General features: G+C 47.4%; 1 protein-coding gene across 5 annotated transcripts in view; it reads right to left on the bottom strand.

Annotated features, from left to right (window-relative positions):
- The window catches only part of NMNAT3 (nicotinamide nucleotide adenylyltransferase 3), a 105,013-nt gene that overhangs the window by 66,533 nt on the left and 13,727 nt on the right, over window positions 1-24,753 (bottom strand). For 3 of the 5 annotated variants that reach the window (XM_039486963.1, XM_039486966.1, XM_039486967.1), the window contains exon 2: window positions 7,082-7,233. In XM_039486963.1, coding sequence (XP_039342897.1) covers window positions 7,082-7,190 — 109 coding nt within the window. In that variant the 5' untranslated portion in view covers window positions 7,191-7,233. Of the gene's footprint in view, window positions 1-7,081; window positions 7,234-7,318; window positions 7,398-17,659; window positions 17,808-24,753 lie in introns of those variants that run through there. The other 2 variants (XM_039486964.1, XM_039486965.1) reach the window with 2 other exon arrangements.

The raw sequence follows: 24,753 nt of genomic DNA, 5'->3' as shown, positions 1-24,753 counted from the left end.
CTCCAATCCCCAAACTCCCTCCCAGAGCCCGCACCCTGCACCCCTCCTGCACCCCAGTCCCCTGCCCCAGCCCAGGGCCTGCACCCCAGACCTCCTCCCTCACCCAAATTCCCTCCCAGAGTCTTGGGCAGGTAGGGGGTGGAGTTTGGGGGGGGGCAGAGTTTGGGCAGGGGCAGGTTCTGGGCACCACCAAAATTTCTACAAACCTGCCACCCCTGCCGGCAAGAGTTGGTGCGCCATACCCGAGTGGACCGGCTTCCTGAGGCAGCAATTTAAAGGGCTGGAGCCCAGGGCCCTTTAAATTGCTGCCAGAGCCCTGCTGCCAGAGCCATGAGGTAGCGGCTGCGGGGCTCGGGTGGTGATTTAAAGGGCCCAGGGCTCCTGCTGCTACCGCCCCGGACCCTTTAAATTGCCGCTGGAGCCCCACTGCTGTTACCCCAGAGCTCCAAGGACAATTTAAAGGGCCCATAGCCCCCGGAGCCTGCCGGAACCCTGGGGTAGCGGCAGCAGGGCTCTGGTGGCTATTGAAAGGGTTCGGGGCTCCCGCTGCCTCTACCACCCCGGGCCCTTTAAATAGCCACCGGAGCCCTGCCGCCACTACCCCAGGGCTCCAGCAGCAGGGCTCTGGAGACGATTTAAAGGGCCCTGGAGGGTAGTGACAGCAGGAGCCCCGGGCCCTTTAAATCGCCTCATTTAAATTGCCCCCGCACCCCAGGGCTCCCAGTCACCTCTGCAGCTGGGAGCTCAGGGGGTGATTTAAAGGCTCCCAGCTGCTGCTACCACAGCCCTAGCCCCGGGCCCTTTAAATCCTGATTTAAAGGGCCTAGGGATTTAGAGGCTCCACCTCTTCCGGTGGAGGCCACGCCCCTCCTCCGGCAGAGTACCGGCAAGTCCTTTAAGTTACTTTCACTCCTGGATGCAGGTCACACCCTCGGTGTCTGTGTATAGCTGCAGCCCTAATCCAGCAGCTCGCAACCAACACACCAGTCACACTCTAGCTTCCACAAGCTTTGGTTACCACTTGCAGGGCAACCCCAACACACTCCCAGTCCTGGATTTTCCCCAAAACATGTGTTCTGCAAAGTCCAGCCCTCTTCTAGACAGTTCAGCTATTACGATTCATCGCCCCATGTAAAGAGTCAATATTCAACAGTTTGTTGCTTTAACTGAAATTACCAAACAGTTTAGTTTATGCACAGCACTGGACTGGTTTAGATTAAAAAAAAACCCATCAAGTTTATTATCAAAAGAAGATAGGATTTTAAGTGAATTCAAGTATAAAAAAGTTAGAAATGGTTACAAGCAATTAAATGTGAAAACACATAAGAGCCTAAAACAATATCAATTTTGGTACAAGGCCTTGTTTAAGGTGGCCTTTTTCACCCCCCGTCTTCCAGCAAGATGGAGACTGACACTTTCTTTGGTCAGGATCTCTCCCATAGGCTCAAAGGTGCTGGTGCCTTTATCTTCTTAGGTGAGAGATGACTTGAGGTTCTCCTCTTTCTTTTATAGTCCCATGAACCTTTGAAGTGGATTTTTCTCAGGGTTCCCCTTCAAAATCATGTTTATTCAAGCAGACACTCCCCTCCTTTTCATTCCGTTGTGGTTGTGTTTGCTATAATGCAAATTGTTCTGTTTCCTGCCATCTTGAATACCCCATTTATTACTTATATGTAAACTGAAATAAACAGACATTCCTTGGACCTGTCTAACAACATTTGCTTAAGCAGGGCTGTCTGGTTTTGAATGTTTGCCAATATCATCATACGGGGGAATTTATAACTTTACATATCACCATATTGACCACTGAATTATTAGTTCTCGGACGATACTCTCACAAAGCATATTTTTGTACAAAGATGTAGCGGGGTGGTCACCCGCTCCAGCCCAGAAAAGGTTAAAACCAGCCCTGGGAGAGGGCTGGGGCTGGGAAGGAAAGCCTCGGCTGATTGGGGAAGGCAGTAACAGCTGGGGCCAGGCCCCAATCAGGCCCAGCTGGTCCCTATAAGAGGCTGTGAGAGTCAGAAGCCCAAACAGTCTCCCTCTGCCTGTAGAGGGAGAGGGGCCTGGCTGCAGGGAGTTTAAACGGTACCTGAATGGAGCAGCACTGGGGAAAGGCAGAGGAGCTGGGGATCTCCAGTCTGGAAAGCCCCAAGCTGCAGCCTAGCACAAGGCCAACAGGTACTGGGGGTTGCAGAGGGCAGCCCGGGGGTAGGCAAAGGCAGCAGGTCCAAACCCAACCTTGCCAGTGATGAGTAGGCTGATACTGCAGTCTGCCCCAGGGCCTGGGGCTAGATGATGACTGGCAGCAGCCTGGCACTGAGGCGAAGTGGGGCTAGTGGGTTGGGGGTTCCCCAGGGAGGGGAGACCCAGACTGGTGGGGTACTGCAAGGGAGCAGCACCCCAGTTAAAGGGGCACTGGGGTCTAGGGAGGGACACGGGGCCAGAGGACAGGCGGATCACTGGCCTGCAGAGGGCACTCCTGGCTGGAAAAAGAATTAATTCCTGGAACAGACCCGCAGGAGGCGCCGCAGGGGTGAGTCTGCTCGTCTACAAAAGATTATTCAAATGGTGTTGTGGCAGGGCCAGCTCGCTCTTGCCTCTGCTCAAGCACACAAACAGCTCAGAAACCTTCTTGCTGGTAAAGCACCCCATGCACTTTATTAACAATATTTGTTTGCACCATCCTTACACACCATATAGCCTTACCACTACAGTCGTAAGGCAAGCAGGGGAGAGAGATCTCTCTCCCCGCCCCGGTATCTCTTTGCAACCCCCTTTCTCATATGGCCTTTTAGTTCTCCTCAGCCCATCAATTAGGCACAGCTATTTTTAATAAAGGTCTGTTCTAGTAATTAATCAGAGTTGTAGTGGCTCAACTGTTGTTGCCCAGCACTCGGTCACAAGTGTGTAGTGTGTGACTATAGTGGTGCTTTTGGTCACAGAAGGACAGAGCAACATCTATGATATTGCTTCCGAAGAAGTGGGTATTCACCCACGAAAGCTCATGCTGCAAAACGTCTGTTAGTCTATAAGGTGCCACAGGATTCTTTGTTGCATCTATGATATTATGATACTCTATTGATGGATTATTAGCTACTAGTAATAAATGTAAGAAGGGCCTCTATAATCAATATATTGCATGAGAATATATCGAAGAAACCAGGATATATTGGGGAAACAGAGGAAAAAAATATCTCTAGTATCATCTGTTAAATGCGAAGAGCTAGGAGACAGGTTGATTTGACTCTTGTGTGTCAGAGACATGCTTTTTGTAAGTTTTTGAGGTATCGTGCATGACGTACATCTGAATAATGGGGAAAGAGCAGCAATCATACTTTGCCATGAAGAAGCAGCAAGGTGTGAATAATAAGTAATACTGGTTACAATAAAGCTTTTGCACACGTATACAAGTCGGTAACTCAAGTTGTTCCCAACTGGTTTTGCTGGTCCTCTCTGTTGGGTCACCTCCCTATCCCCCTTGAACAATGTCCTAACACCACAGCAACCATCTCATCTTCTTTCAGTCCATTTTCTCTCACTTTTCCCCCCCTTCTTTCTTTCCTTCTTTCCCCCATATTCTTTTTTTTGCTGACTCTTCTCCTCTCAAAACCCTGTCTGTTAACTCCAATCATCCTCCTCATTCCTCCACTCTCCTGAAGACAATATGCTTCAGAGTGAGAGGGGAATCCACTGAGGGAAATCCACAGGAAAGTCACAGGTGCAGAAAAGAGAGGCTGTCAAAGCCTGCAATCTTTTACATGCCAGCTACTCCTGCAGCCAGCTACCTTAGGGGCCAAAATGGGAGTTTTACCATGCAGCAACATGTTTACGGCGAGTGCTGGGTGAATGGATCTGGGGTCCCTGCAGCTTCACTGATCTTCACTGTTCTTCTCTTTTGTCTGCCACCCCTCTTGAGCTTGTCTGGAGCACCCAGCTAGGAGACACCAACCAACAGAAGATATACAAACCAGAATACTATCAAAAATATTTCAAATCACCTAATGTCAGGCGGGTTCTAGAATTGGCTTTTCTCACTGTCTACTGAAACCACGTGAATCCCATACAAACTATAAAGATGGCAGAGGAACATGAGCATCTGAGAGAATTAGCATTAACAGATTGTGCCAAATACCTTTTACACAATCAGCACAAGTTCCTAAAGACACTTGCAGAACAAGGAGCTGTATCACATATGGAAAAAAAAAATCTAACTATGTGTGAGGATTTGTGACAAGTCAAATATGGTTTCACATGGGAAAAGATAAAACCCAGACTGAGATGCATTATTCCCATAGCTATTCAGTGGCATGTAGACACATCTACTGTCTTTAGGAAGTGATTTCATAAGATTTGTCTACTGATATTAACAAATGGATGAATCACTTGACATGTGCTGATGAGAATGCAGTTATCACTAAAGATCTAAAGGAACTCAATAAAATGCCATTCCTAAAGTGGGAAAGTATGTGAAATAGAAATACAGAGACTGCATTTGAAACTGAAGGGGTGTGCAAAAAGATGGGAAAAAATTACCAGAGATGTCAGTTATGTTGTATGCACAAGGGTGATTCATGCCATTCATAACAGTGAAGCAGGACTGTGAAGAGAAATTGAAGCATACGATTGCATAACTGCTATATAGCTTCTGGGTCATCACTGAGCATAGACAGCCAGGTAGCATCAGTAACCAAAAATGCTTTCTTCTACCTTCAGCTTGCTAGCAACTTCACACCTTCTGAAGAGGACCATGCCACAGATTCCTTATGTTTGTTACCCATAGAGAGCATTATTACAACTCCTGTATCTGTGTCTGAAGATGGAAGCAATGCAAAATACAGCAGATCACGGTCCCCTTTTAGTGAAACAGGCCTCTGTGACACAGCACCACTGAACTCTGACCCATCATAGGTTTCCAGTCTGCTTCTAGGTCATGGTCCTCATCTTCCAAGCCAATCAATCAATCAGGACTCAGTTACATCAGCAAGCACATCTCTATTGACATCCTGCCCAGATATCTGCACTCCACTTTGTCTGCTGCATTGTTCCAGAGAAGGATGAAGCATTTAAGCTTTCTGGGTAGAGGGATTCTACTGTGAAACAAGCTTCTGGAGGAGACTAACTCAGAGTGTGACCAATGTCTAGGGCATGCTGCCAGACCCTTCTCTTAGAGAGTTCCCTACCACAGCCGGAATGATTTTTTAAATCTATCTAGTTACCTCAAAGTAAAACTTCTCATAGCCCTGGGAGAAGATTCCACAAAGCTATTGGTATGCAGATCTAATTTACCTGGGAAGCACTTAGAAAGCACTGTTATGGTGCTACAGAAAACCATGACAGAGATAAATATTCCCCCTTTATTGCTTAGACTATTTATATTAGTAAATCTCTATGCATTAACAAAAGATACTTAGAAGGTCGCCATCATAACAGTAAAAGAAATAAGTGAACAGGTCTATTTGTTTTACCAGAAGTATGTACTATACAATGTGCATTACTCAATTACCTGTGTCAACACTGATTAAATGAAAAAGTAAAAAAAAAAAAGTTACATCCCTCACAGTACCAATCACCAAACATTAGCCCACTAACTCCACCACTCATCACACTGACAACAGCCTAACTCATCCAATTTCAATTCAACACTATCACACATCAAAGAACTGAAAGTCACACTGCAAAGCAAAACTTTCAGTCCAACCTTCCAAAGGTATATTTCTAATAAAATTTGGGCTAAATTACGATTTAACAATCTGCCAGAGTGAGGTGCAGTGCCTGGCTGCACTGCCCTTAGAGCAGACCAAGGAATGAACTGTGCTTCAGACAGTCATAATTCATTTCCAGGTTCAGCCCTTCTTTCAGAGAAAGCAATCAGCCACTGGCCTGTTCCAGTATCAGATTGTTTCCCACTTCACACCACCTCAGCTTGCTGCCTTGCATATTGGAGCAGATGGAGTCATGACCCACTCCTACCCCTGCCCATACTCTTTGTCCAACTGTACAGCAGGGGGAGCAGTAGCCCAAAAGAGGGGAAGCCAACTTCAAACTCCTTTTAACCATTTAGTTCTGGTGCTCCTAGAGGATTGAAACCCTTTAGTACAGAGGCAGCTCAGCAATTCTCCCTCCAGAAAATCACTCTGTTTCCTCTCAAAGCATACTATTAGCATGCAAATGCTGCTCTCTAACCAATGCAGGTTAGCAGTATTTCTGGATCCCTATGTTTGACCAAACAATTCCTGCTAATGCTATTCTCCAACCACTTTCAAATGACTTATCTCCCTACCCATTCCTTAGATCCCCCTGTCCCCTGGCCATTTCCAATCAATTACTTATCCCCACTCCCTAACAATTTCTGGGAGAAAGCACTCAGGAATTAAGAGTTAATCAATTTTGGGATTCTTTCCTTCATAGCAACACTATGCTGCTTCAGATTTCTTGCTTTCTTTTAGACTGCCGATTCTCTAGGCCACTAGCCACTCCGCTTAGCTGCTGAGACTTCCTAGCTTGCTGAAATTTTGACCTCCTGTCCCTCATGTAGACTATTTTGCTAGGGGAGGAAAGGTCTAGCCCTTAATGAATATGGGTAATGAATCTCACTTCCCCCCTCCGCCACCTTCCCAGTTTTTACCTGGTAGTCAAAACTGCAAACTGCACCATTTCTTCATATTAAATTACTACCTCATTATAAAATCCCGAAATTTCAACATCAATTCTTCTTCTCTGTTCCAAAGAAGGGTGCCCTTTCACCAGACCCAGTCTGCAGCAAATTTCCACTGCAAATGAGATCTTAAAACTGTTGAAAAAACAAACTGCAATTGTGTGAACACCTTGTTATAAAATCTCCACAGTGGGTAACTAGACTCAACAGGAGGAGGTAACAACATTAGAATTTCTTTATTAAACATTCCATCAAGTGTGTTATCAAAGAGTCATACTTAATTAGCAAAAAATAAGACCATGAAAAAGAAAATGTTAAAACAGCCAATCAGCCCTTAGTGCCGAGACTGGAAAATCCAACCTCCCTTTCATTTCAAATACTCTATGTTCCCCAAGAAGGCTGCATAAATTCCATCCTACTGACCTGTTTGGTGAAGGTGATCTCTTGCCAGCTCAAATAAACGCATGTGCATGTTTGTGATGGGGTTAAAGGAGCCGCAGGCGAGGAGAACAAGAGGTATCCGGCTCTTCATTGTGAGAGATATTGCACACCAAGATCTTGACCGGCATTTCACCCTAAAGGAAAAATAACGATTAAAATAACCCTGGCCTCAGAGAGGTATTCCACAGCTGTTTCTCACAATAATAAATAATGAATTACCATTTTCAGAATATCCATCACTGGAACATTAGTAAAATGTCAAGGGATCAGCAGACAGCACCATGAGAATATATGCCAGCTGAGTATTAAAATAAAAAAACCTATATCTGTACAGAAGTTAAATCTATGGACACACCCCTAATAATGTTCTGGAAACAGAAAATGTAGGAAAGTACGCTACCAGAAATTAAAATGGTCTTCTGAACAAGATGATTGCTCTTGAGAGCTATCACCAAAACCTTCATGGTCTTAATGTTTTTCACAAAACATACATTTTTGCATCAGTAAGACAAAACACCATACATCTAAGGAAATCCTGAGTTTGTATCCACATTTCCAGAAGTACCACAAAATAAAAAACATGCTTAAATTCTAGATGTCAAAAAGAGCTATACATGCAGCTAAATAACAAGGCAAAGCCATCTATACTTAGGTAATCCCAATGGCAGGGGAACCTAGATACAACAAGGTAGGTTCCTGACAAATAGAGACGATATCTGCATTGGAGCACTGACAGAACTTAAAAGGATTTTAACTGTCTGGAGGACAGAATTGTAGGAATGAAAGGGATCTCAAGAGGCCTTCTAGTCCAGTCCCATGCACTCAGTGTAGGACTAAGTATTATCTAGACCATCCCTGACAGGCATTTGTCTAACCTGCTCTTAAAAAATCTCCAATGACTGAGATTTCACAATCTCCCTATACAATTTATCTCGGTGCTTAACCACCCTGAAAGTTAGGAATTTTTTCCTAAAGTCCAACCTAAAACAGCCCTTGCTGCAATTTAAACCTATGGCTTCCTGTCCTATCCTCAGAGATTAAGGAAATTTTTTCTCCCTCCTCCTTTAATGTACTTAACTGTTATCGTGTCCCACCCTCAGTCTTCTCTTCTCCAGACTAAACAAACCCAATTTTTTAAATCTTCCCTTATAGGTCACGTTTCCTAGACCTTTAATCATTTTTGTTGCTCTTCTCTGGACTCTCTCTAATTTGTCCATCTTTTCTGAAATGTGGCGCCCAAACCTGGACACAATAAAACTGTTGAGGCCTAATCAGTGCAGACTAGCAAGAATTATTTCCTGCGCCTTGCCCTTGTGGAGTGGGCAGCAATCGGCTGGGTGGGCACCTTCGCCAGGCTGTAACACTCCTTAATGCAAGATGTGATCCACAACGAGGTACGCTGAGAGGACACAAGGAAACCTTTCATTCTATCTGCCACAGCCACAAAAAGTTGGACGGACTTCTGAAATGGCTTAGTACTCTCTATATAGAAGGCTACGGCTCTGTGTACATCCAATGAGTGGATGGAAGGCGGAGATGGCGGCTAAATGGACCCTTACTGATGACAGGGACAGATCTTGATGTTTTAGATGCAGGAGGTAGTCCAGTATGGGGGCAAGGAGAGGCAACTGTTAGCGTTGCTCGGCCCAGATGGAGAAACATTTCCACTTGGCAAGGTACGTTGCCCTGGTGGAAGGCTTTCTACTACTCAGGACGACTTGCTTGACCCGGTCCAAACATGACAGCTCCGTGGCGCTTAGCCATGGGGCATCCAGTCTGTAAGGTAAAGGGACTCCAGATTTGGGTATCAGAGTCTGCCATGGTCCTGTGTGATCAGGTCCTGGACCAGCGGTAAGATGAGTGGAGCCACCACTGAAATTTCCAGGAGCGAGGTGAACCAGTGTTGGCGCAGCCACGCCGGTGCTATCAGTATAACTCAAGCCCGGTCCCTGCGGATCTTGAGGAGCACCATGTGGACCAGCAGGATAGGTGGAAAAGCATAGAGCAGGTGGTCCACCCAAGAGAGAAGGAAGGCATCCCCAATGGACCCCAGGCTGTGACTCCTAAGGGAGCAGAATGACTGACACTTCCTGTTGCCACAATTGGCGAACAGGTCTATCTGGGAAGAGCCCCAGAATCGGAAGATTGAGTTCGCCACATCTGGTCGAAGGGACCATTCGTGGCCATGGAAGGTCCAGCTGAGGCTGTCCGCCAGTGCATTCTGAACCCCTGGGAGGTATGACGCCTGTAGGTGGATCAAGTGTTCTACACAGAAGTCTCACTGTGCGAGGGCTTCCCAGCACAGGGGAGAGGAGTGTGCGCCCCCCTGTTCGTTGATATAGAACTTTGCCGAGGTGTTGTTTGTGAAGACTGAGACACACCTGCCCGGCACGTGGGCCTTGAAAGCGTAGCATGCCAGACGCACCGCTCTCAGCTCTTTGACATTGATGTATAGAGCGAGGTCCGTCTGAGACCAGAGGCCTTGAGTGCTCAGGTCCCCTAGCTGAGCTCCCCAGCCCAGATCCGAGGAGTCTGTCACCAAAGAGAGAGAGGGCTGAGGGCTGGCAAAGGGCACTCCCACGCAAACCACCTGCGGGTCGAGCCACCACAAAAGGGAGTCCAACACTGGGTGGGGCACGGTTACAATGCAGTCCAGAGTGTCTCGAGCTGACCGATACACCGACGCTAGCCAAGACTGGAGTGGACGCAGTCTCAGCCTGGCGTGCTGCACCACCTAGGTGCATGCAGCCATGTGCCCCAGTAGTCCTAGGCAGTTCCTTGCTGAGGGGGTGGGAACTGTCTGAGGCCCTGTATGATATCCCGCAGTGATTGAAACTTGGCTTCTGAGAGGTACGCCTTGGCTCAGGTGGAGTCCAGGACTGCGCTTATGAACTCTATCTTCTGCACCGGGGACAGGGTAGTTTTTTCCTCATTTATGAGGAGACCTAGTTCGAGGAAGGTCCTTCTTATAAATTCGACCTGAGCCTCCACCTGGGCTCTTGAGTGCCCCTTGATTAGCCAGTCATCGAGATATGGAAAATTTTGTATCTGGCGTTTGTACAGGAACACCACAACAACTGCCATGCATTTCGTGAATACTCGGGGGGCGGCTGACAGTCCAAACGGGAGGACAGCAGACTGACAGTGGCCTCTGCTGGCCACTAATCTGAGGTAGCGTCTGTGATGTGGGACTATTGCGATATGAAAATACGCATCCTTCAAGTCAAAGGTGGCATACCAGTCTCCTGGATCCAGAGAGGGGATAATGGAGGTTAGTGAGACCATGTGAAACTTGAGTTGCTTTACATGCTTGTTGAGCTGTCACAGGTCCAGGATGGGTCTGAGGCCCTCCTTGGCCTTCGCTATTAGGAAATACCGGGAGCAGAACCCGTTGCCCCTTAGCTCCTGAAGAACCTCCTCCACTGCCCCTACCGAGAGGAGGGACTGCACTTCTTGAATTAGACATTGCTCGTGAGAGGGGTCCCTGAAGAGGGATGGGGAAGAGGGGTGGGGAGGGGCAGGGGATATGCTATCCAATTCTATATCCCCTATCTACCATGCAGAGCACCCAGCAGTCTGAAGTAATTCAGGACCAGGCCTGGTAGAAAGGGGATAGATGGGACGAGAAGGTAAGATGGGAAGGATCCAGAGATCGTACTGTAAAGCCATCATCGACCATACCCTCAAAAGGGTGGTCTAGGTCCAGGTGTGGGTTTTGGCTGGCCAGAGTTTTGCGCAGAGGAGGAAGGTTGTTTTCTCCTAGTACTCCTGTTACACCTATCTGGAACGTCCTGGCAGTTTTGTGGTTGATAAGGCCGAGGGGCAGGCTGAGGTCCAAAATGCCAGTGCTGGATAGCCACATGTGAAGTCCCAGCAAGCGCAAGGTAGCTCTCAAGTCCTTCAAACTATGAAGTCTCTTATCTGTCTTTTCAGAGAAGAGAGCTGATCCTTCAAAAGGAAGGTCCTGAATCATCTGTTGGACCTCATGTGGCAGACCGGAGCCCTGCACCCAGGAGCCTTGTCTCATCACTACCTCTGTGGCCAGTGTGCGGGAGGCTGCATCCAAAGCCGCTTATAGTGATGCTCTGGAGATCAGTTTCCCCTCCTTCACGAATGTGGAGAACTCCACCCAAGCCTCCTGGTGAAGGAGCTCTGCAAACTTAGCCATAGACGAGCAGGTTTTATGCCCGCAGCGGCTTACTATAGCCTGCTAGTTGGCTATCTGGAGCTGCAGTCCCCAGTCAAGTAGACCTTTTGGCCAAATAGGGATGCCAAGAAACTGGACCTTTTTTTGGGGTGGTGCCCCAAAAACCTTGGCATTCTCTCTGATTGGCTGCATTGATCACTAAAGAGTCTGGGGGAGGGTGGGTATAAAGATGTTCATAACCCTTAGAGGGAACGAAGTAGCGTCGCTCAGTTTTCTTGGCTGGAGGGGCCAGAGAAGCGGGTGTTTGCCACAGATTTTTAGATGTGTCAGTTATAGTTAGAGATGTGTCAGTGGCAACGCAACCCTGGATGGGCCTGAGGGGGCCTGGATATCAATGACAGTGTCTACATCCTCCTCCACCTCCTCTGCCTGTATCCCCAGACTGTGGGCAGCCTGCCTCAGGAGCTGTTGAAGAACACGGTTGTCCTCCAGACCTGAGACAGTCGATGTAGATGTCCCCGCATCCACTTCGTCAGGCAAGGAAGAGGATGAGAGAACATGTAGCGGGCCCTGTTCGCTACCCTCGGCACCTCTGGGGTCCCTTAGCACCCAGTGTTCAATCAGCGGGGCCGGAGCTGATGGAGATTTCAGCAGCGTGGTTGGTGGCGGGGCCAAGAAGTCCAGCATTACTGAGGTCGACGGTGTCAGTAGGGTCGGAATCGGAGCCATCGGCGGTGCCGTTGTCTGGAGAAACAGTGCCAGAGCTAGTTGAAGTATCGGTACTGGAGCTGTCTGAGTCAGCAGTGCCGCTACCCCAGATGGCGGTGCTGCCCCTGGCAGTGCCGGCACTGACTGTGGGACGAAGGATGCTGATGACACCAATGCCGTTCTGGACCACGGACCATGAACTTGGCCCTGACTCTGATGGTAAGCCCAGGGTGTCCAGAAGGGCCATTGGGCAGGGGATGCCATTGTTGTTGCCACAGTGCCAGGTATGATTGGTAACTCTGTCGTGACCTGGGCCTCCTGCTCCGCGATCTGCTGGAGCGATTAGAGTCCACCTCTGACTCCGAGGTCTCCGAGTAGGAAGACCATGGAGGAGCACTACCCTGAGTCGCTAACGATTGGTGCCCCAACTCCGGGGAGCGGTGCGGTTCTTGCATTTGCGCGGGTAGTGCTGGAGATGGAGATTGACAGGCCATCATGGCCAGTTTACCCCTGGAGTGGAACAGGGGGCGTGCGGTCGCCGGCGATTTATCCCTCCTTTGTCGGGAGGACGGCACTAGGAGGCACATCAAGCCTTGAACACTTCCGGCATCGATGGTGGTTGTATGTCCCCTCAGTGGCCCGGTGACCAGGGGGATGGGAAGGTGTTTGGACTTGACTGAACCCCAGCCGGGGCAGGAGTCAACGAAACCCTGGGTAGGAGCAAGGAGGAGGCAGTCTGTCCCAATCCGCTTGTGGGCACCGCTGAGTGGCCCCTCACTGGCCTCTTCTTTTTTACTGGCTCCAGAGATGGTGAGTGGTGCTGGTGGGCTTTAGAGTCTTTAGCCGGGCCCATTTTGTGCACAGTTAGTGCCGGAGCGCTGTGCACCGAGGAGGTGGTGCTTGGTGCTGGGTCAGTGGGTCCCGGGTCAGATTGTGGTCTCAACGCTGCCTCCATTAGCAAGAGTTTCAGTCTCTGCTCTCAGTCTTTAAGAGTTCTGGGGTAGAAACCTTTGCAAATGCTGTGGCACTTCTCCTCCTGGTGACTCTCACCAAGGCACCGCAGGCAGGAAGAGTGAGGATCACTCTTGGGCATAAGCTTGCCACAGGCCTCACAGAGCTTAAACCCTGGAGACCCGGGCATACCCCAGGAGGGGGAAAGAAACGTCCTAACAACCAACAATAGAGAAACAACAATTAAACTGAGAACTATATACAACTAAGGTCTGTCAGACACTGCTGAAGTGCTTGCTGCAAGAGCGAGCAAAGTTCCCGCTAGCCGTCACCAGCGGTAAGAAGGAACCGAGGGGGTGGAGGGTCGGCGGGGTCCTATACTGGGCGCCATGAAGGCATCACTCCGGGGGTGCCCAGGCCGACCCTACGGACACTGCTAGGGGAAAATCTTCTAGCTGGCGTGCACGGAATGGACATGAACAATCACTCGAAGAAGCAGCACCATATTTAGTGCAAAGACTATATCTAGTTGCAAATCAACACGTCAGTGGTTCCTGACCAATAAGAATCAACCTTTCTTTAGGAAAATAACTAAAAAGTACAAATGCAAAACACATTTACAACTGATAATTTAAATCATGATTAAAATCAGTGATCTCAATCAATCCACCCTGTTGCTAGCCTGTCTAAGCATTCGCCTGTTACGATATAGATATTCAAGAGTGTTTGCAAAGGCCTATACTTTAAGAATGTAGGTGTATTCTTATTACTTAGCTAGTGCTGGATGAACTCTGCTGCCCCCTTATACTGGTGGCAAATTAATCAAAGCTGCCCCACTCCCACCCCATAAATCAGTTCAAACCAGGACAAGTTGTCATTACTGGGCATCACCTGGCCCAGTAACTCAATTTATGCTGTTCCTCCCCAGCCCAAGCCTCCACAGAGCCCTGTGTGCAGATGGCAGGTGATGTCAGCACTACAAACACACAAAGCCCTCCACTGGAGTGGTTGTGTCCCCCACTCCTCCTGGGGCTCCCTATTCATAGGAACAACAGCAGCAGCCATGCTCCCTTCTGCCAGTAGAGGCAGTGACACCAGAGCTGTTTCTTTGCAGACTTAGGAAGACATTATTGCATTGGTTATACTTGGTTCATGCTTCATAGCTTTCTTTTTCCCCCATGAAGGTTATAAATGGGATTTATTTTTAATGAAAGTGTATTTATATTCCACAGAAGTGGATGGTTGCTTCCCACCTGGGAAAGATTTCTACGTGTCCTGGAAAGCTCAGTCCCTGGTTTCACAGATTTATACTTCAGACTCTAAAGGTGCACTCAAAAAGTACATTTTTATTAGTAATAACCAGACAGCACTGCTAGTACAAACCATATATTTATTTTCATTTTGACTTAAAAGCTCCACACAAAAGAACACCCATGCAGAGCTCTAAGCTCCACTGACATCAATTTAAACACACAATAATGAGGAGTTACAAAGCACCTCCTCCTACCACCCACACACTGCATCCTAATCAACACTCAGCAGGCCCCATATGAATTAAACCTCCCAGCCCACCTACTCCCCAAACAGAAAACCCACCCCAAGGGCTTCAGCCCTTCCTGACAGCCCGCTCAAATAGATGAGCTTTGCAGCGTGCCTGGAAGGCAAGCAGGCTTAGGCTATTTCAGACCAGGGGAGGGAAGGGAGATGCATTCCAAAGGGGAGGTGCCCTCATGCTGTCAGCACCTTCTCTTTTATACGAAGAAGTGGGGGACTCCAGCACAAGAGTCCCTGGTGGTCTAACTGCATCCAATATAATCTTCTTCCCTTCATCTCTAATCTGCCAAATTTTGCTGGACAAAGATTCCAATCCCCTGAGCAGCTTTAGATAGCGCCCACTAAAAACAAAACAAAAAAATCTTCCCCAAATGAAGGAGATTCCCCCCATTCCACTTATTGCACACCAATTCAAGCAAAATTCAATCCTGGGGCACATAACAGCTTTCCTGTAATGTTAAATCATGACAATTTTAACCCCAATATTTTGTAGCACCACATGGCTAGGAGCTGAAGCTTTATGCCACTGGAAAGAGGAGATTTTTAGCTTCCTCATGTGACACAGTATTTGTATCTACTCCAGATTAAGTATCTAAAGACTACTTTTGTGCCAGGAGAGGAAAACTCTCAAAATGAACCTAAGACTCAGGCCTGGTCTACGCTACAAAGGTAGGCTGATGCAAGTCACCTTGTATAGAACTATTTGTGCACATGTCTATATTCAACTTTTTCTTTGGCTGACATAAGCACTCCATTACAGCAATGCAATAAAACCACCTCCACAAATGGCAGAGAGTCATGGTCGACCTACTGAGACCAACACAGTGCAAGTGAGGATACTTACTGCTGGGAAGATTCTGCCCCACTGTGCATGTGCAGAATTTATGCCCCCCACAGATTTATTTGTTTCCCCGCAGAAAAATGACTTTCTGACAGGAAAGCAAAGGGAAACCACAAGAGCAGTCATGCAACCCTCCCCAGCAGTATGGTTTGGGTGCCCAGGGCTGCCGGCAGACAGGTAAATCACTGTGAGGCAGTAGGCGGGACTGGGGAAAACCCAGCTGGTGGCTCCTACCTTGCACGGGGCTCAGCTGCTAGCCCCTGATGGGGAGGATGGGACTTCCTCTTACCCCTGCATGGTATCTGGGGCTGGGTCAGACCCACCCCCCAGTTTCTCCCCCAGCTGCAGGAAGCTCTTCAAACTCCTCTTACACCAGATTCCTGCACCCATTGCTCCTCAGCTGCCAAGGGAAGGATCCCTCTAAAGGAGCTGCTCCTCCACCCACCCAACCCCATGGATCCCGAACCCCTCATACCCAGACCCTCCCACCAAGACTCATGCCCCCACACCCAAAGAGCCGCATTCCCTCTGCACCTGCACCTGGATCCCAACCCCACTGAGACCTAACCAGCCACACCTGGATCCCAACCTCACTGAGCCCCAACCAGCCACACCTGGATCCCTCCCCCGAGCCCCACTCCATCAGCATCTGGGCCCCCCACCCAGACCCCCCACTGAGCCCCAATCACCTTCACCTGGACTCTGCTGCATAGTCCCATTACCATTGTACCCAGATCCCCGACACACACCTGGATCCCCCAGTGAGCCGCCCGCACCCAGCCTCCACATTTATTTGAGAAATAAAATTTGCAGAATTTTAAAATATTGAGTGCAGAATTTACACCTTTTTGGCGCAGAATGCCTGATATATTATCAGGAGTAGATAATATATAACTTGTGTTGACCCCAAAGGTCCCCCAGCAGCTGTTCCACAATGCCCCGTTCCTTGCGACAGTGACCGCTTTAAACTCGCAACTTTAAACTTCACTGCCTCAAAGTCACAGAGAACAGATGCAATCCATGCCCCCTCCCCACATGTTTTTGAAAAGCCTTTTCCGAATTGCCCACCTTAGTGAGTACACCTAGCAGCTCACCCTTGTTGTGTGCAACTGCCCAACTGCGACAAGCTCCCGGCTGGAGTAAACAGGAAGTACTAGATCTCATGGGCCTGTGTGGAGAAAGGATTGTGCAAGCAAGCTATGGACCAGCCATAGAAATGTGAATATCTACAACCAGCTTGCATGGGGGATGCAGGCAAAGGGGTATGAGAGGGATCAGTAGCAGTGCTGCGTGACAGCAAAGGAACTTCACCAGGCATACCACAAGGCTGAAGAGGCCAACAACAGATCTCATGCTATGAAGCAGACCTGCCACTTCTACAAGGATCTGCATACCACACAACAAACAGAAGTAGAGCTGACATCTGCTTCTTATTCCCCTATTGGGTTAGGCTGGGGGACAGGAGAAATAGAAAGAAGAGGACTAGGGAGGACATGTTCTGCAAGATTCTCAAGCCACTGCTGCACTGGACTGTGACCAAAGGGCTTGGAAGGCCAATGTGTCTGACAACATGGAAAAAGGGAGGACAAGAAAAAGGCCCAGAAGTCCCAGCAAGACAAGAAGAGGGAAATGCATCAGGACATGGGTCTTCTGAGACAGCAAACCCAAATGCTGCAGACCCTGATTGACCTACAGGTCTAAAAATCCAGACTTTCCACCCTTTGCAGGCCTTAGAGAACACCATGGTCACTGCTCCCTAAACTCCCCTAACATACCACGTGGCATCCCAGTGCAATTACCCCTCCACTCCGTGCCAGGAGACAGCAAGGAAAACACAGTTTATGTACACTGACCTGTGAGAAGCACGGTTGGGGTATATGTACAATGGACTATATTTGTGTACTCAAGGAGTTGGGGAGTCCAGCAGAAGAGTCCCTGCTGGTCTAACTCAAATGTACTAATGTTTATTTCCTTTCTAATTTTATATTTTCACCTATTAAGTTATGTTAAAAATTTGTATAACATTGCCAGGGGGGGAGCAGGGGGGGAAAAGAGGGTTGCATACTGGTTTTCCACACTGGTTTTTCCCCCACTCAATAAAGTTCTATTTTTGGAGAATCAAATTATCTTTATTACTTCACAACCAATACTGCAATAATGCATAGCGGTACTCAAAGCAAACAGTATTTGTAAACATATAGCAAGCACCACATAATGCATAGCTTCAGGAAAACACCTAGTCACATTTATAAACGTACAACAAGCATTACCCAGTTCTTAGCAGCACCCAAAGCTCTATGCCCATAAAACACTCATACAGAACACTATCATGGCTGACCATTAAAGTGCTCTTTCCTACCTTCAGCAACCACACAACTCCAAGTTGGGCTCTTGTACCCTTGTGTCTAGCTGTTCAAAGTCAGGAATCAGCTGCTCTATCTCCACCCTAGTGGCAGCTTTTCCCCTCCATAATACCTGTGAGGCAACAGGACACAGGAAGCAGTGTAATGGGGTCTACAAACCGCATACTGAGCAGAGGCAGAAGGGAGGAGAGCCTCTCCTGCTTACAGGCAAGCACCCTGACCACACCCTCACGCAGCTCTCACAGCTGACTATCGTGGAGGCAGGCACTCACAACTGCAACCAGTATAGGCCTGCTAGATAAGGAGAGATCTCAAAGAAGGCAGGGAGGCAGAAAGCGGTACGTAGGGAACCTGCTGGCCCCATCAACCCTCCCCTCCCCAGCACCAGATGTGGCCCCAGGCCGTGCGCTGCTGCCTGCACCCCTCCCTGCCCCAGCACCAGCGAGGGTCCTGGGCTGCATATTGCCGCTCCCCCCCGCAGCACCCAGGCTTCCCTCCCCAGAGGCCCCCCGCCAAAGTTTTAGTCAGGGGTATATAGTAAAAGTCATGGACAGGTCACAGGCTGCGAATTTTTGTTTACTGCCCGTGACCTGTCCATGACTTTTACTAAAAATACCAGTGACTAAAATGTAGCCTTAATTATTACTCAAAGTTCTATATTAATATGCCTAGTAAGCAATCTATTTGTCATAAAACATTTCCTGAATCTTTTTTGTTGTCTGTATTGTTACAGAAATACTTGCTGACAGATATTTGAAATAAATTATTGAAACTGGCATGATTACATTGTGTTATTTTGACAACATATGCAGAATTTTAAAATATTGTACATAGAAATTTTAATTTTTTGGTACAGAATTCTCCCAGGAATAAAATGCCAATCCCTTCTCCACCGTCAGTGCAGCTCTCATTTTGGTGTCCCTGCCCTGGAGGGCTGACGCAAGCCCAGCACACAGATTTAGAAATGTGGCTTTCTGCAGCTGAAAGTTTTGCAGCCATTGCTCATTGACCCAAATCTACATTATGATGCAATCCCACCAATCAGTGTTCATTTCTCAGGCCCAGAAGCAGCACTCCACCATCTGCAGCTCCAAGACCAACACCAACAACCTTGAATTGTTTTTTGCTGTTCCTCAGAAAACTGACCCCGAAGACATTCTAGGGTGGCTGTGGAATCTCCATCATTGGAGATTTTTAAGGGCAGGTTAGAAAAATACCTGTCAGGTATGGTCTAGATCAGGGATTCTCAGACTTTTGTACTGGTGACCCCTTTCACCCAGCAAGCCTCTGAGTGCGACTCCCCCTTGTACATTAAAAAAACACTTTTATATATTGAACACCATTATAAATGCTGGAAGCAAAGCGGGGTTTGAGGTGGAGGCTGACAGCTCATGACCCCCCATGTAATGACCTCACAACCCCCTGAGGGGTCCCGACCTCTAGTTTGAGAGCCCCAGTCTAGATAATACTTAGTTCTGCCATGAGTGCAGAGGACTGGAATAGATAAACTCTCAAGGTCCCTTCCAGTGCAAGAGCCAGCTTCTAATTTTTCCCAATGGTGCTGAACCCCACTCAGCCACAGGCCCGCCCCTACTCCTCCTCCTCCCCCAAGTCCCCACCTACCTCTTCCCACCCCAGCTCCACCCCATTTCCACACCCACTTCACCCCTTCCCTCTAGGCTGCACCCTGCTTCTTCCTGCTCCCATTCCGCCCCTCCCCCACGCACGCCTTGTCCCCGCTCCTCCCCCTTCCTCCCTCCCAGCGGCTCCTCCACGCTGCAGCGGGAGGCACTGGGAGGGAGGGGAAGGAGTTGATTGGCAGGGCCGTCGGTGTGCAGGAGTGGGGGGGGGAAGGGGAGGTTGGCTGCTGGTGGGTGCTAAGCACCCGTAATTTTTTTCCGTGGGTGCTCCAACCATGCACAAGCACTCAAGGTAAACATGCACAATGCCGATGCAAGTAGTCAAATATGCACATGCCTGAGTGATTTACAAATTTCAGCAGATATATGCTGACATAATGTGAGCTGACCAAAGTTTGTAGTGTAGACATGACCACAGGAACAGCCCTGATTCAGCGGTCAGGGTATCTGACCCAGTGCTGACCCCGAAACACAGAACAAGGCAGGCAAGGATTTGCACCAATTGAGTTAGTGTTATCCTTTCTTCAAGCTGTCTACGCATAGAGATCGGCACTAACACAGGGGGTTCCCTGTATACACTGGGGTTGTGTTCTTGAAAAGGGCGATGGATATTGAAACGATGTATATCGGGGAATTTTTCCCCATAAGAAATAATGGAATAAGGGGAGGAATGCATTCACAACTTCACACTCGCCTATGAAAATGCTCTTTTCACCTAAACTGTGTACCTTTTTAGGACAGGTTCTAAAGTACACATTATACATATAAAACATTGAATAAAATAATGAAGGACCCTACTAACACTGTTCAAACACATAGAACATTTTAATATAGTAAATACAATACAGTATAAAACAGTGTCAATTACACTAAATTTAGGTAGAGGTGGCGGCTGGGTTTTCTTGAGCTGGCTTTTTCGTGGCTGGCTTTTTGGTTGCAAAAATCTTAAAAAAGGATTTTATCAACATCTGCTCTCCTGCATGAATCTTTGAATGACAGATCTCCCTGTAGCAAGCCACTGCATCATTGAGAGCCCTGCAGACTTTGGCACACCGTTCATGAAAAGGATCACTGCTCTATATGATTTCCGTCATCTCATCCAGCAATCCAAAGAAACAGGAGAGATTCTTTCTTGTCAGACTCCTGGCTTCCTGCCCTACATCCTCCTCCTCCTCCTCGCTTTCTTCGGATATCCGTTGTTAGTCCAGCTCAATCAGTTCCTCATTTGTCATTTGCTCAGCATGAGACTCCCAACAACTCCTGTACATCCTCCTCCTCCACCTTTTTGAAGCCGACATCCTTTGCCAACTAAACAATTTCTTGCTTGAGAGCAGGAACGGCATCAAATCACACGAAGTTTTGGACAGCATCTGGCCATGCACGGCGCCAAATGCCATTCATACGTTGCAAAGTGACCTCTTCCCATGACATGTCAATATTTTCCACACCGTTCAAGATCCTGTAGGACTTCCAAAACTCCTTTACACTGGGCTTTCCTTCACCTGCTGTCTCCTTAATCAGCATGGAGAACGTCCTCCATAGATAATAAACCTTGAATGTGGCCAGTACAGGCAAGTACAGTACTGTACAGTACAATAGGGGAACATGTTCCAATTCATGTCAGTTCCTATCCAGATATGCAGATCAGGACCAACGTAAATTAGAACACGTTCCCCTATTGATGAGCAACGGATACCCAAAACAACGGATGAGGGGAAGATGTATACCAGGGACCCGCTGTATAGCTACACCGACTGCTGGATGAGGTTATTCTCAGGTGTAGACAAGGCACACATTCACACAACTTTCTGCATGACATTAATTAGCTAAAGGCTTAAAATCAAGCAGAGTACTAGCAAAGAGAACAGAATGAAGAGTGTTAACTGCCTTTTCATCTAAGCTCCTGAGAGAAATCAAATACAAGGGAAATGTTAACTTTAACTACTATTATAAAAAAGGAAGGATTTGATCTTCCAGATTCAAGGCAAGGCTGGGCAATTTACTTTTTCCCCAACGGGGACTATTTCAGCTGTACTGATGGAGCTAAAGAATTGAAAAACAAATGTGCTTGTTTTAGAAACTACTGAGAAGGGTCTAGGCCTGAATGGAAATGGATCATAAGTTCTACAAAAGCTGTTCAAGCTGCAGTGCAACTGACTAGACACCTCCTTCTCCTGAAAAAAAAAAAAAACCAACCCCAAGCTCTGACTCTTTACATCAATGGCAAAAATCTTCCAGTACCAAGATCAGGAGAAAGAACTTTAAATACCACAACTTTCTCTTGAGCAATCAACCTTATGTCACCCCAATGTAGACACATGTTCTTTTCAAATTTACTGAGTTCTGTTGTTGATATGGCTTCAAATACCTTTAAAACTTTCAATAAATATAAAACATCTAGTTTACTTACATGCATATACAGTAGAACTGCCTTAACTAGTCACACAGTAGAAATAAACTAAACTAGTCAATAAAATGACCATCTCAACTGTCAAATCCTTACACTTTGTGCCAGGAGGCTGACACTTATTTCATGTGTTACATAAAAATAAGCATTGTATAAACCAGGGGTAGGCAACCTATGGCACAGGTGCCGAAAGTGGCACACGAGCTGATTTTCAGTTGCACTCACACTGCCTGGGTCCTGGCCACCGGTCCGGGGGGGGCTCTGCATTTTAAATTTAATTTTAAATAAAGCCTCTTAAACATTTTGAAACCTTATTTACTTTACATACAACAACAGTTTAGTTATATATTATAGACTTATAGAAAGAGACCTTCTAAAAAGGTTAAAATGTATTACCGACACACGAAACTTTAAGTTAGAGTGAATAAATGAAGACTCAGCACACCACTTCTGAAAGGTTGCCAACCCCGGTATAAACCATTAAAACAGTTCTGAATAGTACATTGCTTCATTTGTTTAATGGCAGGGATGTAGCATTAAATTAGTAAAAAGCCTGCACCGATTTAACTATAAGGTCAACACACACCAACTTGGACCTGTTAGTTACTGTAAATAGGTTTGCAAACATCACCGGGTACAAACATCTATACAGTTTTTAGTCAGTGAAATCAACTACGCTGAATTTATTCCCCAGCAACTGCTCTGATTAAATGGGTGTGCCATTAATGGTTTTCAGCAAAAGATACAATTTGCACCCTCTCTCCTACATACCATATCTTAGTATTGAAAGAGAGAAAGGAATAAGTTCTTTTGAGGGAAGTTGTGCACAAGTAATTCAACAATTTTAACTGCTGATACTGTTTTTTGTTTGTTTGTTTGTTTTGCAGGCGTCTAAGAGGAGATACTTAGCAGCCAGTCACACATACGTTGCAGTCTAAGACAGTTCTATGGGAAATAATACAAATAGTTGAGGAGGATAACTTTGTGGCTAAAGAGGAGTACAGTCAGGAGCTCTGGGTTCTATCACTAGTTATGTTACAGACTACCTATGCGACCATGAACCTTACAATAATTTATGGGTTTATTTCATGAGGTTGCAATACTCCGACTGATTTTAACATCAGTCATTCAGCACTTCAGAAATTCACATCCTTATCCATCTCTCTATCTATAAAATGGGGATAATAATATTTAGCTACCTCCTAGGGGTGATGTTAGGGTTAGTCGATACATGGCCTCAAAGCTGTCCAAGATGTGGTTTCTAAGATAATGATTTTATTTCTAAAGTCCCCCACTATACCCTTCTCCCAGATTTAAAACTACTACATTTATTTATGGTTTAAACTAAAGCTTAAATATGTAAGAATACAGTTTCTTTCATCCAAGGATCTATAAACACATTTCATTATCTAAGCCCTGGTCTACACTATGGGGTTAGGTCGAATTTAGCCGCGTTAGGTCTATTTTAATATGAATGCGTCCACATAACCAGCCCCATTCCATCAACTTAAAGGGCTCTTAAAATTGACTTCTGTACTCCTCCCCAGCGAGGGGAGTAGCGCTAAAATCGACCTCGCTGGGTCGAATTTGGGGTAGTGTGGACGCAAATCAACGGTACTGGCCTCCGACAGCTATCCCAGAGTGCTCCACTGTTACTGCTTTGGACAGCACTTTGAATTCCGATGCACTAACCAGGTACACAGGAAAAGCCCCAGGAACTTTTGAATTTCATTTCCTGTTTGGTCAGCATGGCGAACTCAGCAGCACAGGTGACCACGCAGTCCCTGCAGAATCATAGAGCAGAGAATGTTTCCACGCTCCACCCGCCCCGCCCATCATCTCCGTCCCTGAGGTTATCACAGATTAGAATTGATAGGCACAGCTTAATGCATGAAGTGTCAGATGCCCAGCAACAGAGGCTGTCATTCAAAACAGTTTGATTTTTAGTGTGGCTATTATCTCATTTTTTTAATTAATAAGAATGCATGGTTTAAAAACCAATAGTTACTTTTATTACCACCATTCTGCACTTGCTCAGCCTATAGTTGAATTGCTCCTTACTACTATCCAGGCTTCATGAGCCCTGGGAGCAAGGGGTAGGCTGGGGTAGATGCAACCGCGCAGTGCTGCCAGCTGGGAGAGCAGCCTGAGGCAGAAGCCTCCAGCTGGCATGATATTCCAGGCAGGACTGAGTCTCCATGAGACGAAACTTAAAGAAGAGAATGACTGGAGTCTCTGGCTCCCCATTCGGTGCTCTAGGAGGAGGACAGCCATATCTGTCTAGGCACCCCGACTGACCTCACTGAGGTCTTCCAGGAGCACCCAGGAGACATACAATGGCTACCAGTCCTACTGAACCATCTACCGCAAAGGCAAGGAGCTGCTGCTGTGTAGCAATGCTGTACTGCAGTGGTCCCCAACGCGGTGCCCGCAGGTGCCATGGCGCCCGCCGGGGCATTTGTGTGCCCGCCTAGTGCCCAGCAGGGGAGAGAAGCTGCGGCCCCAAGAACTCAGGCTGCAGGCGCCGGTGCTCTATGTCCCTGGCAGGCGCGGGGCTGCAGCTTTTCTCTGGCTTCTCCGGGACTGCAGGCGCCAGCGTTCTCTGACCCTCGTAGGCGTGGGGCTGTGGCTTCTCTTCGGCTTCTCCGGGGCTGCAGGCGCTGGTGTTCTCTGTCCCCAGCAGGTGCAGGGCCGCGGCTTAAGCCAGAGAGAAGCTGCGGCCCCACACCTGCCGGGGACAGAGAACTCCGGGGCTACAGGCGCCAGCGTTCTCTGTCTCTGGCAGGTGCGGGGCAGCGGCTTCGAAGTCGGAGAGAAGCTGCAGCCCCGCCCCTGCCGGGGACAGAGAACTCCGGGGCTGCAGGCTTCATTCTATGTTAAAGTAAGAATAATAAATATGTTTGAACCAGCAGTTCAACAATGTTTTACTTTTTTTAAAATAAATAAGATGAAAACTGTTTATGATATTTATTTTGTAAAATATTTTGTAGATAAAAAAGAGCAAATTCACATGGTAAGATGAAAGAGTAATTGCCGAATAATT

This window comes from Mauremys reevesii, linkage group 9 (assembly GCF_016161935.1).
Source record: "Mauremys reevesii isolate NIE-2019 linkage group 9, ASM1616193v1, whole genome shotgun sequence".
Classification (NCBI taxonomy): domain Eukaryota; kingdom Metazoa; phylum Chordata; order Testudines; family Geoemydidae; genus Mauremys; species Mauremys reevesii.
Note: the sequence above shows the minus strand (reverse complement) of the source record. Positions and strands in the feature narration are given on the sequence as shown.